General features: G+C 48.8%; 1 protein-coding gene across 2 annotated transcripts in view; it reads left to right on the plus strand.

Moving 5' to 3' along the window:
* LOC106578786 (mechanosensitive cation channel TMEM63B) overlaps nucleotides 1-17,473 on the plus strand; it is a 97,677-nt gene that overhangs the window by 51,163 nt on the left and 29,041 nt on the right. For both annotated transcript variants that reach the window (XM_045702296.2, XM_045702297.2), the window contains 6 exons: nucleotides 1,944-2,052; nucleotides 2,130-2,200; nucleotides 12,808-12,888; nucleotides 14,135-14,258; nucleotides 14,539-14,672; nucleotides 14,870-15,007. In XM_045702296.2, the coding sequence (XP_045558252.1) occupies nucleotides 1,944-2,052; nucleotides 2,130-2,200; nucleotides 12,808-12,888; nucleotides 14,135-14,258; nucleotides 14,539-14,672; nucleotides 14,870-15,007 (657 nt within the window). The remainder of the gene's footprint in view (nucleotides 1-1,943; nucleotides 2,053-2,129; nucleotides 2,201-12,807; nucleotides 12,889-14,134; nucleotides 14,259-14,538; nucleotides 14,673-14,869; nucleotides 15,008-17,473) is intronic.

Raw genomic sequence — 17,473 nt, forward strand, 5'->3', positions numbered from 1 at the left:
CTCACAGTAACATGCTGCTGTGGTTAACTGGGTTTATCTGTCTCCCCTCACAGTAACATACTGCTGTGGTTATCTGTCTCTCCTCACAGTAACATACTGCTGTGGTTAACTGGGTTTACCTGTCTCTCCTCACAGTAACATACTGCTGTGGTTAACCTCTACCTGTCTCTCCTCACAGTAACATGCTGCTGTGGTTAACTGGGTTTATCTGTCTCTCCTCACAGTAACATACTGCTGTGGTTAACCTCTACCTGTCTCTCCTCACAGTAACATGCTGCTGTGGTTAACTGGGTTTATCTGTCTCTCCTCACAGTAACATGCTGCTGTGGTTAACTGGGTTTATCTGTCACTCCTCACAGTAACATACTGCTGTGGTTAACTGGGTTTACCTGTCTCTCCTCACAGTAACATACTGCTGTTGTTAACATCTACCTGTCTCTCCTCACAGTAACATGCTGCTGTGGTTAACTGGGTTTATCTGTCACTCCTCACAGTAACATACTGCTGTGGTTAACTGGGTTTACCTGTCTCTCCTCACAGTAACATACTGCTGTTGTTAACATCTACCTGTCTCTCCTCACAGTAACATGCTGCTGTGGTTAACTGGGTTTATCTGTCTCTCCTCACAGTAACATACTGCTGTGGTTAACCTCTACCTGTCTCTCCTCACAGTAACATGCTGCTGTGGTTAACTGGGTTTATCTGTCTCCCCTCACAGTAACATACTGCTGTGGTTATCTGTCTCTCCTCACAGTAACATACTGCTGTGGTTAACTGGGTTTACCTGTCTCTCCTCACAGTAACATACTGCTGTGGTTAACCTCTACCTGTCTCTCCTCACAGTAACATGCTGCTGTGGTTAACTGGGTTTACCTGTCTCTCCTCACAGTAACATACTGCTGTGGTTAACTGGGTTTACCTGTCTCTCCTCACAGTAACATACTGCTGTGGTTAACCTCTATCTGTCTCTTCTCACAGTAACATACTGCTGTGGTTAACTGGGTTTACCTGTCTCTCCTCACAGTAACATACTGCTGTGGTTAACTGGGTTTATCTGTCTCTCCTCACAGTAACATACTGCTGTGGTTAACTACGTTTATCTGTCTGTCTCCCCTCACAGTAATATACTGCTGTGGTTAACCTCTATCTGTCTCCCCTCACAGTAACATACTGCTGTGGTTAACTGGGTTTACCTGTCTCTCCTCACAGTAACATACTGCTGTGGTTAACTGGGTTTATCTGTCTCTCCTCACAGTAACATACTGCTGTGGTTAACTACGTTTATCTGTCTGTCTCCCCTCACAGTAATATACTGCTGTGGTTAACCTCTATCTGTCTCCCCTCACAGTAACATACTGCTGTGGTTAACTGGGTTTACCTGTCTCTCCTCACAGTAACATACTGCTGTGGTTAACTGGGTTTACCTGTCTCTCCTCACAGTAACATACTGCTGTGGTTAACTGGGTTTACCTGTCTCTCCTCACAGTAACATGCTGCTTTGGTTAACTGGGTTTATCTGTCTCTCCTCACAGTAACATGCTGCTGTGGTTAACTGGGTTTATCTGTCTCTCCTCACAGTAACATACTGCTGTGGTTAACTGGGTTTACCTGTCTCTCCTCACAGTAACATGCTGCTGTGGTTAACTGGGTTTATCTGTCTCTCCTCACAGTAACATACTGCTGTGGTTAACTGGGTTTACCTGTCTCTCCTCACAGTAACATACTGCTGTGGTTAACTGGGTTTACCTGTCTCTCCTCACAGTAACATGCTGCTGTGGTTAACTGGGTTTATCTGTCTCTCCTCACAGTAACATACTGCTGTGGTTCACTTGGTTTATCTGTCTCTCCTCACAGTAACATACTGCTGTGGTTAACCTCTACCTGTCTCTCCTCACAGTAACATACTGCTGTGGTTCACTGGGTTTATCTGTCTCTCCTCACAGTAACATGCTGCTGTGGCTCCACACCACCTTTGCGTTCCTCTACCTGTTGCTGACCGTGTACAGCATGAGACGACACACCTCCAAGATGCACTACAGGGAGGACGATCTGGTGGGTGGTATGAACACGCACGCACGCACGCACGCACGCACGCACCTTTTATCTTCATTTCTGGCTCTGCTTTTTAGGTGAAACGCACTTTATTTGTCAATGGGATCTCCAAGTATGCAGAGGAGAAGCACATCAAGCAACACTTTGAGTAAGTGCTGTCTGTTTATTTATCTTTTATTTATCTAGGCAAATCAGTTAAGAACAAATTCTTATTTACAATGATGGCCTAGGAACAGTGGGTTAACTGCCTTGTTCAGGGGCAGAACGACAGATTTTTACCTTGTCAGCTCGGGGATTTGATCTTGCAACCTTTCGGTTACTAGTCCAACGCTCTAACCACTAGGCTACCTGCCGCCCCAATGATTTCTTGATTTCACTTCGAAAGCCTCAATGGTTTATCTTAGAATGTCTCCCTTAGGAGAGAAATTACATGAATCCACCATTTATGCTCTAATGTAGTCTCTCTGGACGATCCATTCCCCCAGGTAGTTAAGGCTCTGTTAACATTGTTACATTAATGTGGTCACTCTGGAAGATCCATTCCCCCAGGTAGTTGAGGCTCTGTTAACATTGTTACATTAATGTGGTCTCTCTGGAAGATCCATTCCCCCAGGTAGTTGGGTTGTTACATTAATGTAGTCTCTCTGGAAGATCCATTCCCCCAGGTAGTTGAGGCTCTGTTAACATTGTTACATTAATGTGGTCACTCTGGAAGATCCATTCCCCCAGGTAGTTAAGGCTCTGTTAACATTGTTACATTAATGTGGTCACTCTGGGAGATCCATTCCCCCAGGTAGTTAAGGCTCTGTTAACATTGTTACATTAATGTGGTCTCTCTGGAAGATCCATTCCCCCAGGTAGTTGAGGCTCTGTTAACATTGTTACGTTAATGTGGTCTCTCTGGAAGATCCATTCCCCCAGGTAGTTGAAGCTCTGTTAACATTGTTACATTAATGTGGTCTCTCTGGAAGATCCATTCCCCCAGGTAGTTGAGGCTCTGTTAACATTGTTACGTTAATGTGGTCTCTCTGGAAGATCCATTCCTCCAGGTAGTTGGGTAAGGCTTCAGTGCAAGTCCTGCCCTCCCCATGGGCCATGTGTCCCGTGTGGTGTGTGTAGTCCGTGCCTCCCAGGCCAGCCCAAAACATACAATAGCAGGTCTATCTGAGGAATTGTTCCTAACTGAAGTCAGATGGGCTGGATTAGTTGAGTCATGTGTTGGGGAGGCACACTGGGGTGGGGGCGCATACTGGGGGGGGCACACTGGGGGACAGACGACAGACGCATTACTGGGAGGGGGGGCGGACGCAGACTGGGAGGGGGGGCGGACGCACACTGGGAGGGGACGACAGACGCACACTGGGGGGGGACAGACACACACTGGGGGGGCACACTGGGGGGGACAGATGCACACTGGGAGCGGGGGGGCGGACGCACACTGGGAGCGGGGGGGCGGACGCACACTGGGGGGGACAGATGCACACTGGGAGGGGGGGGCGGATGCACACTGGGAGGGGGGGGGGGGGCGGACGCACACTGGGAGGGGGGGCACACTGGGGGGGACAGACGCACACTGGGAGGGGGGGGGCGGACGCACACTGGGAGGAGGGGGGTGCCAGTAGCCTGCAGAGAGAGAGAGAGACCAACATGTCAGTTGGCCAGTAGCCTGCAGAGAGAGAGAGAGAGAGAGAGAGACCAACATGTCAGTTGGCCAGTAGCCTGCAGAGAGAGAGAGAGAGACCAACATGTCAGTTGGCCAGTAGCCTGCAGAGAGAGAGAGAGAGACCAACATGTCAGTTGGCCAGTAGCCTGCAGAGAGAGAGAGAGAGACCAACATGTCAGTTGGCCAGTAGCCTGCAGAGAGAGAGAGAGACCAACATGTCAGTTGGCCAGTAGCCTGCAGAGAGAGAGAGAGAGACCAACATGTCAGTTGGCCAGTAGCCTGCAGAGAGAGAGAGACCAACATGTCAGTTGGCCAGTAGCCTGCAGAGAGAGAGAGAGAGACCAACATGTCAGTTGGCCAGTAGCCTGCAGAGAGAGAGAGAGAGAGAGAGAGAGAGACCAACATGTCAGTTGGCCAGTAGCCTGCAGAGACAGAGAGACCAACATGTCAGTTGGCCAGTAGCCTGCAGAGAGAGAGAGAGACCAACATGTCAGTTGGCCAGTAGCCTGCAGAGAGAGAGAGAGAGACCAACATGTCAGTTGGCCAGTAGCCTGCAGAGAGAGAGAGACCAACATGTCAGTTGGCCAGTAGCCTGCAGAGAGAGAGAGAGAGACCAACATGTCAGATGGCCAGTAGCCTGCAGAGAGAGAGAGAGAGAGACCAACATGTCAGTTGGCCAGTAGCCTGCAGAGAGAGAGATAGAGACCAACATGTCAGATGGCCAGTAGTCTGCAGAGAGAGAGAGAGAGAGAGAGACCAACATGTCAGTTGGCCAGTAGCCTGCAGAGAGAGAGAGAGAGAGACCAACATGTCAGTTGGCCAGTAGCCTGCAGAGAGAGAGAGAGAGACCAACATGTCAGTTGGCCAGTAGCCTGCAGAGAGAGAGAGACCAACATGTCAGATGGCCAGTAGCCTGCAGAGAGAGAGAGACCAACATGTCAGTTGGCCAGTAGCCTGCAGAGAGAGAGAGAGAGAGACCAACATGTCAGTTGGCCAGTAGCCTGCAGAGAGAGAGAGAGAGAGACCAACATGTCAGATGGCCAGTAGCCTGCAGAGAGAGAGAGAGAGAGAGAGAGAGAGAGAGACCAACATGTCAGTTGGCCAGTCGTCTGCAGAGAGAGAGAGAGAGACCAACATGTCAGTTGGCCAGTAGCCTGCAGAGAGAGAGAGAGACCAACATGTCAGTTGGCCAGTAGCCTGCAGAGAGAGAGAGAGAGATACCAACATGTCAGTTGGCTAGTAGCCTGCAGAGAGAGAGAGACCAACATGTCAGTTGGCCAGTAGCCTGCAGAGAGAGAGAGAGAGAGAGACCAACATGTCAGTTGGCCAGTAGCCTGCAGAGAGAGACCAACATGTCAGTTGGCCAGTAGCCTGCAGAGAGAGAGAGAGAGACCATCATGTCAGTTGGCCAGTAGCCTGCAGAGAGAGAGAGAGAAATACCAACATGTCAGTTGGCCAGTAGCCTGCAGAGAGAGAAAGACCAACATGTCAGTTGGCCAGTAGCCTGCAGAGAGAGAGAGAGAGAGAGACCAACATGTCATTTGGCCAGTAGCCTGCAGAGAGAGACCAAAATGTCAGTTGGCCAGTAGCCTGCAGAGAGAGAGAGAGAGAGAGAGACCAACATGTCAGATGGCCAGTAGCCTGCAGAGAGAGAGAGACCAACATGTCAGTTGGCCAGTAGCCTGCAGAGAGAGAGAGACCAACATGTCAGTTGGCCAGTAGCCTGCAGAGAGAGAGAGACCAACATGTCAGTTGGCCAGTAGCCTGCAGAGAGAGAGAGACCAACATGTCAGTTGGCCAGTAGCCTGCAGAGAGAGAGAGAGACCAACATGTCAGTTGGCCAGTAGCCTGCAGAGAGAGAGAGAGACCAACATGTCAGTTGGCCAGTAGCCTGCAGAGAGAGAGAGAGACCAACATGTCAGTTGGCCAGTCGTCTGCAGAGAGAGAGAGAGACCAAGATGTCAGATGGCCAGTAGCCTGCAGAGAGAGAGAGAGAGACCAACATGTCATTTGGCCAGTAGCCTGCAGAGAGAGAGAGAGACCAACATGTCAGTTGGCCAGTAGTCTGCAGAGAGAGAGAGAGAGAGAGAGAGAGACCAACATGTCAGATGGCCAGTAGCCTGCAGAGAGAGACCAACATGTCAGTTGGCCAGTAGCCTGCAGAGAGAGAGAGACCAACATGTCAGTTGGCCAGTAGCCTGCAGAGAGAGAGAGAGAGAGAGAGAGACCAACATGTCAGTTGGCCAGTAGCCTGCAGAGAGAGAGAGACCAACATGTCAGATGGCCAGTAGCCTGCAGAGAGAGAGAGAGACCAACATGTCAGATGGCCAGTAGCCTGCAGAGAGAGAGAGAGAGACCAACATGTCAGATGGCCAGTAGCCTGCAGAGAGAGAGAGAGAGACCAACATGTCAGTTGGCCAGTAGTCTGCAGAGAGAGAGAGAGAGAGAGAGACCAATATGTCAGATGGCCAGTAGCCTGCAGAGAGAGACCAACATGTCAGTTGGCCAGTAGCCTGCAGAGAGAGAGAGAGAGACTAACATGTCAGTTGGCCAGTAGCCTGCAGAAAGAGAGAGAGAGACCAACATGTCAGTTGGCCAGTAGCCTGCAGAGAGAGAGAGAGAGAGACCAACATGTCATTGGCCAGTAGCCTGCAGAGAGAGAGAGACCAACATGTCAGATGGCCAGTAGCCTGCAGAGAGAGAGAGAGACCAACATGTCAGATGGCCAGTAGCCTGCAGAGAGAGAGAGAGAGACCAACATGTCAGATGGCCAGTAGCCTGCAGAGAGAGAGAGAGAGACCAACATGTCAGATGGCCAGTAGCCTGCAGAGAGAGAGAGAGAGAGAGAGAGACCAACATGTCAGATGGCCAGTAGCCTGCAGAGAGAGAGAGAGAGAGAGAGACCAACATGTCAGTTGGCCAGTAGCCTGCAGAGAGAGAGAGACCAACATGTCAGTTGGCCAGTAGCTTGCAGAGAGAGAGACACCAACATGTCAGTTGGCCAGTCATCTGCAGAGAGAGAGAGAGAGAGAGAGAGAGACCAACATGTCAGATGGCCAGTAGCCTGCAGAGAGAGACCAACATGTCAGTTGGCCAGTAGCCTGCAGAGAGAGAGAGAGACCAACATGTCAGTTGGCCAGTCGTCTGCAGAGAGAGAGAGAGAGAGAGAGAGAGACCAACATGTCAGATTTCCAGTAGCCTGCAGAGAGAGAGAGAGACCAACATGTCAGTTGGCCAGTAGCCTGCAGAGAGAGAGAGACCAACATGTCAGTTGGCCAGTAGCCTGCAGAGAGAGAGAGCGAGACCAACATGTCAATGTTGGCCAGTAGCCTGCAGAGAGAGACCAACATGTCAGTTGGCCAGTAGCCTGCAGAGAGAGACCAACATGTCAGTTGGCCAGTAGCCTGCAGAGAGAGAGAGACCAACATGTTAGTTGGCCAGTAGCCTGCAGAGAGAGAGAGACCAACATGTCAGTTGGCCAGTAGCCTGCAGAGAGAGAGAGAGAGAGAGAGAGAGAGACCAACATGTCAGTTGGCCAGTAGCCTGCAGAGACAGAGAGACCAACATGTCAGTTGGCCAGTAGCCTGCAGAGAGAGAGAGAGACCAACATGTCAGTTGGCCAGTAGCCTGCAGAGAGAGAGAGAGAGACCAACATGTCAGTTGGCCAGTAGCCTGCAGAGAGAGAGAGACCAACATGTCAGTTGGCCAGTAGCCTGCAGAGAGAGAGAGAGAGACCAACATGTCAGATGGCCAGTAGCCTGCAGAGAGAGAGAGAGAGAGACCAACATGTCAGTTGGCCAGTAGCCTGCAGAGAGAGAGATAGAGACCAACATGTCAGATGGCCAGTAGTCTGCAGAGAGAGAGAGAGAGAGAGAGACCAACATGTCAGTTGGCCAGTAGCCTGCAGAGAGAGAGAGAGAGAGACCAACATGTCAGTTGGCCAGTAGCCTGCAGAGAGAGAGAGAGAGACCAACATGTCAGTTGGCCAGTAGCCTGCAGAGAGAGAGAGACCAACATGTCAGATGGCCAGTAGCCTGCAGAGAGAGAGAGACCAACATGTCAGTTGGCCAGTAGCCTGCAGAGAGAGAGAGAGAGAGACCAACATGTCAGTTGGCCAGTAGCCTGCAGAGAGAGAGAGAGAGAGACCAACATGTCAGATGGCCAGTAGCCTGCAGAGAGAGAGAGAGAGAGAGAGAGAGAGACCAACATGTCAGTTGGCCAGTCGTCTGCAGAGAGAGAGAGAGAGACCAACATGTCAGTTGGCCAGTAGCCTGCAGAGAGAGAGAGAGACCAACATGTCAGTTGGCCAGTAGCCTGCAGAGAGAGAGAGAGAGATACCAACATGTCAGTTGGCTAGTAGCCTGCAGAGAGAGAGAGACCAACATGTCAGTTGGCCAGTAGCCTGCAGAGAGAGAGAGAGAGAGAGACCAACATGTCAGTTGGCCAGTAGCCTGCAGAGAGAGACCAACATGTCAGTTGGCCAGTAGCCTGCAGAGAGAGAGAGAGAGACCATCATGTCAGTTGGCCAGTAGCCTGCAGAGAGAGAGAGAGAAATACCAACATGTCAGTTGGCCAGTAGCCTGCAGAGAGAGAAAGACCAACATGTCAGTTGGCCAGTAGCCTGCAGAGAGAGAGAGAGAGAGAGACCAACATGTCATTTGGCCAGTAGCCTGCAGAGAGAGACCAAAATGTCAGTTGGCCAGTAGCCTGCAGAGAGAGAGAGAGAGAGAGAGAGACCAACATGTCAGATGGCCAGTAGCCTGCAGAGAGAGAGAGACCAACATGTCAGTTGGCCAGTAGCCTGCAGAGAGAGAGAGACCAACATGTCAGTTGGCCAGTAGCCTGCAGAGAGAGAGAGACCAACATGTCAGTTGGCCAGTAGCCTGCAGAGAGAGAGAGACCAACATGTCAGTTGGCCAGTAGCCTGCAGAGAGAGAGAGAGACCAACATGTCAGTTGGCCAGTAGCCTGCAGAGAGAGAGAGAGACCAACATGTCAGTTGGCCAGTAGCCTGCAGAGAGAGAGAGAGACCAACATGTCAGTCGGCCAGTAGCCTGCAGAGAGCGAGAGAGAGAGACCAACATGTCAGTTGGCCAGTAGCCTGCAGAGAGAGAGAGAGAGAGAGAGAGAGAGACCAACATGTCAGTTGGCCAGTAGCCTGCAGAGACAGAGAGACCAACATGTCAGTTGGCCAGTAGCCTGCAGAGAGAGAGAGAGACCAACATGTCAGTTGGCCAGTAGCCTGCAGAGAGAGAGAGAGAGACCAACATGTCAGTTGGCCAGTAGCCTGCAGAGAGAGAGAGACCAACATTTCAGTTGGCCAGTAGCCTGCAGAGAGAGAGAGAGACCAAGATGTCAGATGGCCAGTAGCCTGCAGAGAGAGAGAGAGAGACCAACATGTCATTTGGCCAGTAGCCTGCAGAGAGAGAGAGAGACCAACATGTCAGTTGGCCAGTAGTCTGCAGAGAGAGAGAGAGAGAGAGAGAGAGACCAACATGTCAGATGGCCAGTAGCCTGCAGAGAGAGACCAACATGTCAGTTGGCCAGTAGCCTGCAGAGAGAGAGAGACCAACATGTCAGTTGGCCAGTAGCCTGCAGAGAGAGAGAGAGAGAGAGAGAGACCAACATGTCAGTTGGCCAGTAGCCTGCAGAGAGAGAGAGACCAACATGTCAGATGGCCAGTAGCCTGCAGAGAGAGAGAGAGACCAACATGTCAGATGGCCAGTAGCCTGCAGAGAGAGAGAGAGAGACCAACATGTCAGATGGCCAGTAGCCTGCAGAGAGAGAGAGAGAGACCAACATGTCAGTTGGCCAGTAGTCTGCAGAGAGAGAGAGAGAGAGAGAGACCAATATGTCAGATGGCCAGTAGCCTGCAGAGAGAGACCAACATGTCAGTTGGCCAGTAGCCTGCAGAGAGAGAGAGAGAGACTAACATGTCAGTTGGCCAGTAGCCTGCAGAAAGAGAGAGAGAGACCAACATGTCAGTTGGCCAGTAGCCTGCAGAGAGAGAGAGAGAGAGACCAACATGTCATTGGCCAGTAGCCTGCAGAGAGAGAGAGACCAACATGTCAGATGGCCAGTAGCCTGCAGAGAGAGAGAGAGACCAACATGTCAGATGGCCAGTAGCCTGCAGAGAGAGAGAGAGAGACCAACATGTCAGATGGCCAGTAGCTTGCAGAGAGAGAGAGAGAGACCAACATGTCAGATGGCCAGTAGCCTGCAGAGAGAGAGAGAGAGAGAGAGAGACCAACATGTCAGATGGCCAGTAGCCTGCAGAGAGAGAGAGAGAGAGAGAGACCAACATGTCAGTTGGCCAGTAGCCTGCAGAGAGAGAGAGACCAACATGTCAGTTGGCCAGTAGCTTGCAGAGAGAGAGACACCAACATGTCAGTTGGCCAGTCATCTGCAGAGAGAGAGAGAGAGAGAGAGAGAGACCAACATGTCAGATGGCCAGTAGCCTGCAGAGAGAGACCAACATGTCAGTTGGCCAGTAGCCTGCAGAGAGAGAGAGAGACCAACATGTCAGTTGGCCAGTCGTCTGCAGAGAGAGAGAGAGAGAGAGAGAGAGACCAACATGTCAGATTTCCAGTAGCCTGCAGAGAGAGAGAGAGACCAACATGTCAGTTGGCCAGTAGCCTGCAGAGAGAGAGAGACCAACATGTCAGTTGGCCAGTAGCCTGCAGAGAGAGAGAGCGAGACCAACATGTCAATGTTGGCCAGTAGCCTGCAGAGAGAGACCAACATGTCAGTTGGCCAGTAGCCTGCAGAGAGAGACCAACATGTCAGTTGGCCAGTAGCCTGCAGAGAGAGAGAGACCAACATGTTAGTTGGCCAGTAGCCTGCAGAGAGAGAGAGACCAACATGTCAGTTGGCCAGTAGCCTGCAGAGAGAGAGAGAGAGACCAACATGTCAGTTGGCCAGTAGCCTGCAGAGAGAGAGAGAGAGAGACCAACATGTCAGTTGGCCAGTAGCTTGCAGAGAGAGAGAGAGATACCAACATGTCAGTTGGCCAGTAGCCTGCAGAGAGAGAGAGAGAGAGAGACCAGCATGTCAGATGGCCAGTAGCCTGCAGAGAGAGAGACCAACATGTCAGTTGGCCAGTAGTCTGCAGAGAGAGAGAGACCAACATGTCAGATGGCCAGTAGCCTGCAGAGAGAGAGAGAGAGACCAACATGTCAGATGGCCGGTAGCCTGCAGAGAGAGAGAGACAGACCAACATGTCAGTTGGCCAGTAGCCTGCAGAGAGAGAGAGACCAACATGTCAGTTGGCCAGTAGCCTGCAGAGAGAGAGAGAGAGACCAACATGTCAGTTGGCCAGTAGCCTGCAGAGAGAGAGAGAGAGAGAGAGACCAACATCTCCTTCGCATAGAGTTGATCAGGCTGTTGATTGTGGCCAGTGGAATGTTGTCCCACTCCTCTTCAATGGCTGTGAGAAGTTGCTGGATATTGGCAGGAACTGGAACACGCTGTCTTACACGTCGATCCTGAGCATTCCAAACATGCTCAATGGGTGACTGCTGAGTATGCAGGCCATGGAAGAACTGGGACGTTTTCAGTTTAAAGGAATTATGTACAGATCCTTGTAACATGGGGCCGTGTATTATCATGCTGAAACATGAGGTGATGGCGGCGGATGAATGGCACGACAATGGGTATCAGGATCTCGTCACGGTATCTATGTGTATTCAAATTGCCATTGATAAAATGCAATTGTGTTCATTGTCCTCAGTTTATGCCTGCTCATACCATAACCCCACCGCCACTATGGGGCACTAAGTTCACAACGTTGACAATAGCAAACTGCTCGCCCACACCACGCCATACACGCTGTCTGCGGTTGTGAGGCCGGTTGGACGTACTACCAAATTCTCTAAAACGACTTTAGAGGCGGCTTATGGTAGAGAAATTATCATAAAATTTTCTGGCAACTGATCTGGAGGACTTTTCTGCAGTCAGCATATAAATTGTGTGCTCCCTCAACGTGAGACATCTGTGGCATTGTGTTGTGTGTCAAAACTGCACATTTTAGTGGCCTTTTATTGTCCCCAGCACAAGGTGCACCTGTGTAATGATCATGCTGTTTAATCAGTTTATTGATATGCCACATTTGTCAGGTGGATAGATTATCTGGGCAAAGGAGAAATGCTCACTAACAGGGATAAATAAAAAACACATTTGTGCACAAAATTTGAGAGAAATAAGCTTTTTGTGCATATGGAAAATTTCTGGCATCTTTTATTTCAGCTCATGAAACATGGGACCAACACTTTACATGTTGCGTTTTATATTTTTGTTCAGCGTGATTAGATTACAGTCCTGTAATAGTGAATGTGATAAAAGGTAATTATATTACTAGAATATCGACCGTGGGTCACTTCCTTGATTTGAAATGCTTTCGATCTGAATCTAATCCCCCCCCCCTCCCCTGTCGTCGTGGTGTGGTTCTGTATAGATACTGGCAGTGGTCGCTGTCACCATAGAAACAGAATTACTAGAACAGACATTGCCATTCAAGTCAACGTTCCGTAATGAGTGTGCTTCTGCATTCATATGTTTTAGCCCTATTTCTATGACTGTGACATGTTAATACAGAGAGAGACTGCTGAGGGACTTCTAACCTACGATTTAATGTCTGCAACCAACAAAGGACTGAAGGGAATACTATAGGCTTGTATAAACAGATTCCTCCATGTCCATACTTAAAAAAAAAAAATGTAATCCTTACCTTTCCATCTCTTTCCCTCTCCACCCTCCCTTTCCCTCTCCACCCTCCCTTTCCCTCTCCACCCTCCCTTTCCCTCTCCACCCTCCCTTTCTCTCTCCACCCTCCCTTTCCCTCTCCACCCTCCCTTTCCCTCTCCACCCTCCCTTTCCCTCTCCACCCTCCCTTTCCCTCTCCACCCTCCCTTTCTCTCTCCACCCTCCCTTTCCCTCTCCACCCTCCCTTTCTCTCTCCACCCTCCCTTTCCCTCTCCACCCTCCCTTTCCCTCTCCACCCTCCCTTTCTCTCTCCACCCTCCCTTTCCCTCTCCACCCTCCCTTTCCCTCTCCACCCTCCCTTTCCCTCTCCACCCTCCCTTTCTCTCAATACAGACAGGCTTATGAAAACTGCTGTGTTCTAGAGGCTCGTATTTGTTACGATGTTGCCAAGCTGATGTCCCTGAACTCAGAACGGTAAGTAGTGTCTCCTCTTGACTGTCGCTGTCTGTAGCAACACCATAGAGAGAGTTCGAGGACTGAAATTTAGATTTAACACGTTTTAGCATGGACATTTCCCATTGAGGGTCTTCCACCATTTTAAAGTATACTGAACAAAAATAAACGCAACATGCAACAATTTGAAAGATTTTACTGAGTTACAGTTCATTATACGGAAATCAGTCAATTGAAATAAATAAATTAGGACCTAATCTATGATTTCACATGACTGGGGATAGAGGTATACATCTGTTGGTCACAGATAACTTTTTAAAAAGGTAGGAGTGTGGATCAGAGAACCAGTCAGTATCTGGTGTGACCACCATTTGCCTCATGCAGCACGACACATCTCCTTCGCATAGAGTTGATCAGGCTGTTGATTGTGGCCTGTGGAATGTTGGTCCCACTCCTCTTCAGTGGCTGTGGGAAGTTGCTGGATATTGGCAGGAACTGGAACACGCTGTCGTACACGTCGATCCAGAGCATCCCACACATGCTCAATGGGTGACTGCTGAGTATGCAAGCCATGGAAGAACTGGGACATTTTCAGCTTCCAGGAATCGTGTACAGATCCTTGTGACATGGGGCCATGTATTATCATGCTGAAACATGAGTTGATGGCGGCGGATGAATGGCATGACAATGGGCCTTGAGGTCTTGTCACAGTATCTCTGTGCATTCAAATAGCCACTGATAAAATGCAATTGTGTTCTTTGTCTGTAGCTTATACCTGCCAATACCATAACCCCACCGTCACCATGGGGCACTCTGTTCACAACGTTGACATCAGCAAACTGCTCGCCCACACAACACCATACACGCTGTCTGCCATCTGCCCGGTACAGGTGAAACCGGGATACAAAAAGGTGTTGTCGTGCCCTCTTCATGACTGTCTCAGTGTGTTGGGACCATGATAGTGGTCCAAACTACATCTAGTCGTCACAGATTTGATTCAGTACTCCCAACACTGCAGTTGGCGGTAAATCACCAATATATTCGTTTCACACTTTTTTCAAGCACAAAAGAAGAAGAACATGCACTACTTTAAAATTGAGATAGCCTTAATGGCGCTACCCATGCTGTCACAGACGCCATAGCGGCACAGATGAGTCCTCTTTCCATCTCTATGAGCAATATTAATTTGTCTAGTAATCCTGTGTATGGCCAGTGTATTTGGTCATGTGATATGAGCATGTGTGCTGTCATGTGCTTCTGTAAACAGGAAGAAGACTGAACGTAGTATGAAGTTCTTTAAAGACCTACAGTCCAAGGAACACATCCCCACCATGATCAACCCCAAACCCTGTGGACATCTCTGCTGCTGTATTATCAAGGGCTGTGAACAGGTAAGACCAAAGTCTAGCTGTATTTTTAACCCTCACCTCAAACCCATTTACAGTACCACATCATAACAATACTCCTAAGGAGTTGATTCAAAATGTTTCTTGGAATTTGTATTTGTGAGTGTTTTCTTTTTCCTATCCAAATGCCACAATCAAATTCCCTTTGGATATGTTGCTTAAAGTGACCATAAATCTGTCTTTCGTACCGTCTCACTCATAGTATTCTCATTAGTCCTTCTTCTTCGTCTTCTTCATCTTCTAACTAACCATCTCTATCCTACAGGAGGAGGCAGTGAGTTACTACACCAAGCTGGAGTCGAAGCTGAAGGAGGAGTACAGGAAGGAGAAGGAGAAGGTCAACAGTAAACCACTAGGAATGGCCTTTGTTACGTTCCAGAACGAAGCCATGACCGCCATGTAAGAGCCTGTGTGACCAGAGGAATGAGAGGATGTTTGCGTTTTTTTTTTGTAATCTCTCCTTCTATACTTTCAAGTGTCGTTCATCACTCGGCTATTGGAACGAATGTGAGAAAGCTGGAAATCAATGTTTGTCTTTTTTTGTGCGTTGGTAACTATAAATTGAGTGATGTCTTCCTATATGGTTCCCTGTTCAGTATCCTGAAGGACTACAATGCCTGTAACTGTCAGGGCTGCCACTGTCAGAGGGAACCCAGGTCTTCTACCTTCAGCCAGCACCTTCACACATATTCCTGGACGGTCGGCTATGCGCCAGACCCACAGAACGTCTACTGGTGAGAACACACACATACATACAGCACAGATTTATGTACTCCGTTTCCCTCTGGGGAATTTAATGTGTTATGTCACCACCAGACATCCAAAGTAAGAACGACTTCTGGTTAGACAGCAGTTCTCTTGAGTGTGTTATGATGTCAGATTTACCCCAGGTCTATTTGACTTGGATACATGTAGAACAGGGATGGGCAACTGTCCCCCTTTGTAGGCCCCCGTATATATATATACCTTAGCCAAATACATTTAAAAAATGCCCTGTCTTAGGTCAGTTAGGATCACCACTTTATTTTAAGAATGTGAAATGTCAGAATAATAGTACAGAGAATGATTTATTTCAGCTTTTATTTCTTTCATCACATTCCCAGTGGGTAAGAAGTTTACATACACTCAATTAGTATTTGGTAGCATTGCCTTTAAATTGTTTAACTTGGGTCAAACATTTCAGGTAGCCTTTCACAAGCTTCCCACAATAAGTTGGGGGAATTTTGGCCCATTCCTCCTAACAGAGCTGGTGTAACTGTCAGGTTTCTAGGCCTCCTTGCTCACACGCGCTTTTTCAGTTCTGCCCACACATTTTCTACAGGATTGAGGTCAGGTTTTTGTGAGGGCCACTCCAATACCTTGACTTTGTTGTCCTTAAGCCATTTTGCCACAACTTTGGAAGTATGCTTGGGGTCATTGTCCATTTGGAAGACCCATTTGCGACGAAGCTTTAACTTCCTGACTGATGTCTTGAGATGTTGCTTCAATATATCCAAATAATTTTCCATCCTCATGATGCCATCTACTTTGTGAAGTGCACCAGTCCCTCCTGCAGCAAAGCACCCCCACAACATGATGCTACCACCCCCGTGCTTGAGTGGCCCAGCCAGAGCCCGGACTTAAACCCGATCGACCGTTTCTGGAAAGTCCTGATAATAGCTGTGCAGCAACGCTCCCCATCCAACCTGACAGAGCAGGGGGGACTCAGTCAGCGTCTCAATTTACTGTTGAGTGTTAAAGTAATATAATATTATTATGTCTATATATATATATATATATATATATATATATATATATATATATATATATATATATATATATATATTATATATTGTATAAGGTGTAATTTAGAAATTTGGTTGTGCATCAACAATTACTCAATTAGTCCTGTCAGCAAAACATTTATTTGATTGGTAAATTTAGTCGAGCAGCAAGCTATCCAAACTTGTAGTTTGTTGGTTGAATTACCCACCGGGGTGTGGCTCATTGATCATTAGTTATCATATTTAAAACTGTAAACATTTACCTCCACCCTATGGCAAAATGTGTAGAATTGCAGGAAATGAGTAATACAATTGCAAATTCGTCATGGCAAAATGTGTAGGAAATACATTTTACAACGTAATATGTTTCTCTTGGCGGGGGGGGGGGGGGGGGGGAATTTCCATTTAGAGAAACCGATTCAGATTCAGAAAACGTTAATGTCCTCAGAGAGGCGTTTCATTTTGCATAGAACTTATCACATATATTTTTTAAATATATATATTTGTACACTGCTCAAAAAAATAAAGGGAACACTTAAACAACACAATGTAACTCCAAGTCAATCACACTTCTGTGAAATCAAACTGTCCACTTAGGAAGCAACACTGATTGACAATACATTTCACATGCTGTTGTGCAAATGGAATAGACAACAGGTGGAAATTATAGGCAATTAGCAAGACACCCCCAATAAAGGAGTGGTTCTGCAGGTGGGGACCACAGACCACTTCTCAGTACCTATGCTTCCTGGCTGATGTTTTGGTCACTTTTGAATGCTGGCGGTGCTTTCATTCTAGTGGTAGCATGAGACGGAGTCTACAACCCACACAAGTGGCTCAGGTAGTGCAGCTCATCCAGGATGGCACATCAATGCAAGCTATGGCAAGAAGGTTTGCTGTGTCTGTCAGCGTAGTGTCCAGAGCATTGAGGCGCTACCAGGAGACAGGCCAGTACATCAGGAGACGTGGAGGAGGCCGTAGGAGGGCAACAACCTAGCAGCAGGACCGCTATCTCCGCCTTTGTGCGAAGGAGGAGCAGGAGGAGCACTGCCAGAGCCCTGCAAAATGACCTCCAGCAGGCCACAAATGTGCATGTGTCTGCTCAAACGGTCAGAAACAGACTCCATGAGGGTGGTATGAGGGCCCGACGTCCACAGGTGGGGGTTGTGCTTATAGCCCAACACCGTGCAGGACGTTTGGCATTTGCCAGAGAACACCAAGATTGGCAAATTCGCCACTGGGGCCCTGTGCTCTTCACAGATGAAAGCAGGTTCACACTGAGCACGTGACAGACGTGACAGAGTCTGGAGACGCCGTGGAGAACGTTCTGCTGCCTGCAACATCCTCCAGCATGACCGGTTTGGCGGTGGGTCAGTCATGGTGTGGGGTGGCATTTCTTTGGGGGGCCGCACAGCCCTCCATGTGCTCGCCAGAGGT

Source organism: Salmo salar, chromosome 19 (assembly GCF_965601325.2).
Source record: "Salmo salar chromosome 19, fSalSal1, whole genome shotgun sequence".
Lineage (NCBI taxonomy): Eukaryota > Metazoa > Chordata > Actinopteri > Salmoniformes > Salmonidae > Salmo > Salmo salar.